Here is a 3,393-nt window from a genome sequence, read left to right as displayed (position 1 = left end):
TTCCCTCAACCAGCGCCCAATGTCTCTCGGAGACCACTAGGGAATTTGCTGACCTTTCTAGCCTGGATAGCTTGACCTGTTCGCTTCTTGATAGTAGCGGTTTCAAATTAAGCTTCCCGCCGTTGCGACTGCGTCGACACTTTGTCTAGCAACTTTTTTTTATTTTTTTATTTTTTTTTTGGGTACGCCATCTGTGCGTCAAAACCCATTGTATCCAATCGTCAACTTAAATCGAGATTTGGGAAGGCGGTCCTGGCACCTGGGACGCAACCGGCACGCTGTACAAAAGGACTCATATCACTCGCCCCCTTTCATCCAAACCTCCCTGCTTCATTGCATCGATACATCATCATCATCCCATTCTGAACTCGGCAGGACTCGAAACATCACCACTTCTTCGCTTCTGCCGAACTCTCCAACCTCCTGACATCATATCATCACCGAGACAGCCAAGTTTTCGCCTTCGATCTTTCTCATAGAAAGTTGCTCGCTGTGTGGCAGGCATCTGAAACAATTTTGCTCTATTTGTTCCACATGGAATATAGCCCTTCAGCATCCTCTTATCGTGTTCGCGGACAAGAAACCGAAAACTACAACACCATGTCGATGATCGCCATGGCCCAACCTTCCCCTCACTCTGCGTTCAAGCGTGAGTTTGCTTGGGACGAGCACAGACAAGCCGATTATGGCTTCAACTCGAGAAGGCCGAGTGAGCCCGAGAGGGTTGCTCTTCCCTCGATTCGACAGGTAATTGACCCGGGAGTGTTTATTCGGTGGTCGTGGTCAGTTAACAAGAGAACCAGATGATTCCTGAGCTTTCGATGCAGTCGAGGCCTTCAGACGCCAACACCAGAGTACCATCCTCGGTAGCATCACCTGTTGCAGGATACCCAGCTGGCGCCATCACTCCCCCTTCCTACACACATTCACCAAACCAGAACAAGCGCAGGCGGTTGTCGGTCGGGGAAGACAGGGATGAGCGTGGAAGCCAGATCCCAAGAGTGTACCCCAGCCCTCAGCGAGAGTATCACGGAGGCCGGGGAATGTCGCCCGCCATCGCTTCTAGGTCCTTGAACGAGACCTGGGCGAGGAGCCCATCTCGGAGAAGCCCCTACGCCTCGCACCGAAATCTCCCATCCATGAGGGAGTCAGCACCCATCGAATCTTCAGACCGATACATGAGTCGGCCTACCCTTCCAAGGCTTCCCACCATGAACTTTGATCAGCGCTCGGCGACGATGCCTCGGATTCGTGGTCCTTCAAGCGAGGATGATTATCCCGACAACTTCCGTCACATCATGGGAGGCCACTCTAGCTCCAATTCCGGGGAGGGCTACCCCCCTCACCACCGATCTAGCGCCTACTTTGGCTACCACCATCCCTCGCGCGTTCAGTCGCTCTCAATGAGCTCTGTTGGGCCTTTCGACCGCACCCCTTTCTCGGCCGGTGGTTACGGCTCGGGCTACCCAGAGTACATGCGCGTTGGTGAGCTGGGAGGCATGGGCATGAACGGCGAGAACAAGCAGCGCAAGCGTCGCGGGAACTTGCCCAAGGAGACGACAGATAAGCTTCGTGCCTGGTTTGTCGCTCATTTGCACCACCCATACCCGACCGAGGATGAGAAGCAGGAGCTCATGCGCCAAACGGGCCTCCAAATGAGTAAGTAACGCCACACCGTTTGTCCTTGGTCACCACTAACCGTTGACAACCAGATCAAATCTCCAACTGGTTCATCAACGCCCGCCGGCGCCAGCTCCCCGTCATGCTTAATAACGCGCGCGCCGAATCGGATGCCATGTCCTCGGCGGGCCGCAACGCCGACGGCAAGCTTCTCACTTCTACCGAGCGCGGCGAATACGACATGGGCCTTGGAAAGCGGGACAGCCCCATGAGCGATGGAGACGGCAGCGCCTACGAGGACGACCTGGAGAGCCTTAAGCGCCGCCATGCCGTCAGCATGAGTCGGGGCAGCGTTTAACCGAACACAACGTCAACGGTTCGGCTAGCACCCTAGCACCACCGGTCGCCTATTTGCCGCGAAATTGAGAATGATCTCAACGGCTTTTTTTGTTTTCTTTGTTCAACGTCTTTTTCTCTTCGACCTTTTGGACCGGTCTGGACCTTTTTTTGTTTCCGGCCCGCGGTTTATTTTCAGATGTATTTTATCAAACAACAAGCCCGGGCCTTGCGCTTTTTTTTTTCTTTTTTTTTTCTTTTTTTTTTTTCTTTTTTTTTTCTTTTTTTTTTCTTTTTTTTTTCCCCATCAAGAAGGGAGGCGTTTAACTGCTGGAAAGCATGATGGATTCTGCCTTGCATTTTTTGTCATCAGCATTTTTATCATTGTCATTTTCCGGCGTCTCTGTTTAGGCTTTGGGGGTATCAAGTCGCAGAAAGGAGTTTGACTCGAGGCTGAGAACTTTTTGGTGTTTTTCCCTCATTGTTGCTTGTATTTCTAGAGAGATACCAACCGTTCTCACACACGTTTTTCTCAAGTTTTGAAGATGGCGAGGGGAGAAGCAAGATTTTCTGGTGACTTCTTTTACTACTTTTGGGGGAGAAAAAAAGGGTCTAGAATATCTAGAATACAGGCGTTATTACACGCTTCCAAAGGGGTTTTATATATAGGGTAGAAAGAAGGAGCGCTGCAAAGACGCGGTGGGAAAGAGAGAGAAAGAGAATACTCAAAAATTGAAAACAAATTGTATATCTCAGTATTGTGCTTTTGCATCGTGACAATGCTTTGCAAACCAACCATCATGAAAACACATCAAACCAACAGATTCATCACATGGACGAAAGCATTCAGGACCAGGCAAGCAATCACCTGCCAAAACCACCTCGTCAACCTCACCCACACGGACATGCACCTCAACAGGGGCAAACCACTAATCGCCTTCCTACCGTGCAAGCTGCCGACACCTGCATCCACTAGTTGTGCCTCCAAGCGAAGGTAATAAATCGAGCGAGGACAGCTCTTCCTGTCTCAGATCACCCAAGACATGCCTCGCAGGGTTTTGGGAAAACCATCGGCAGGTCTAGGATCTCGGAATGTAACGTGCCTCTGTTTTCCTTCCTCCAAGGTATTCACCCACCACCCGGAAGCAACGGATACTGCAGACAAGCAGGAGAAGTCCCGTCGCCACTCAACTCACCCACCTAGGCAGCAGCAGCATCAGCAGCAGCAGCTGCTGCTGCATGAGGCCTAATATCTGTACTGTAAGTGCTGACAGAAGGGGCATAGCGTCCCCCTCCCCCGTTGTTCATCGTGTCATTCGTACATTTTGTGGCGTCCACTTATGTACCTACTACAGACGGGTAGTATGTAGTAGATGAGATCTCAATGGTTCGTGTCAAGAGGTTGCGTCGGTTCCGGTTATGGAAAGGAGGGGGGTC

At 51.2% G+C, this 3,393-nt stretch overlaps 1 protein-coding gene across 1 annotated transcript; it reads left to right on the top strand.

Annotated features, from left to right (window-relative positions):
* Window positions 1-803: 803 nt before the first annotated feature.
* PODANS_7_8640 (uncharacterized protein) lies at window positions 804-1,978 on the top strand (the record flags this gene model as incomplete). Its single annotated transcript, XM_001908194.1, has 2 exons — window positions 804-1,659; window positions 1,713-1,978. 2 exons carry the CDS (start codon window positions 804-806, stop codon window positions 1,976-1,978), a joined length of 1,122 nt encoding a protein of 373 aa, XP_001908229.1.
* Window positions 1,979-3,393: the final 1,415 nt, after the last annotated feature.

This window comes from Podospora anserina, chromosome 7 (assembly GCF_000226545.1).
Source record: "Podospora anserina S mat+ genomic DNA chromosome 7, supercontig 1".
In the NCBI taxonomy this organism is placed as follows: domain Eukaryota; kingdom Fungi; phylum Ascomycota; class Sordariomycetes; order Sordariales; family Podosporaceae; genus Podospora; species Podospora anserina.
Note: the sequence above shows the minus strand (reverse complement) of the source record. Positions and strands in the feature narration are given on the sequence as shown.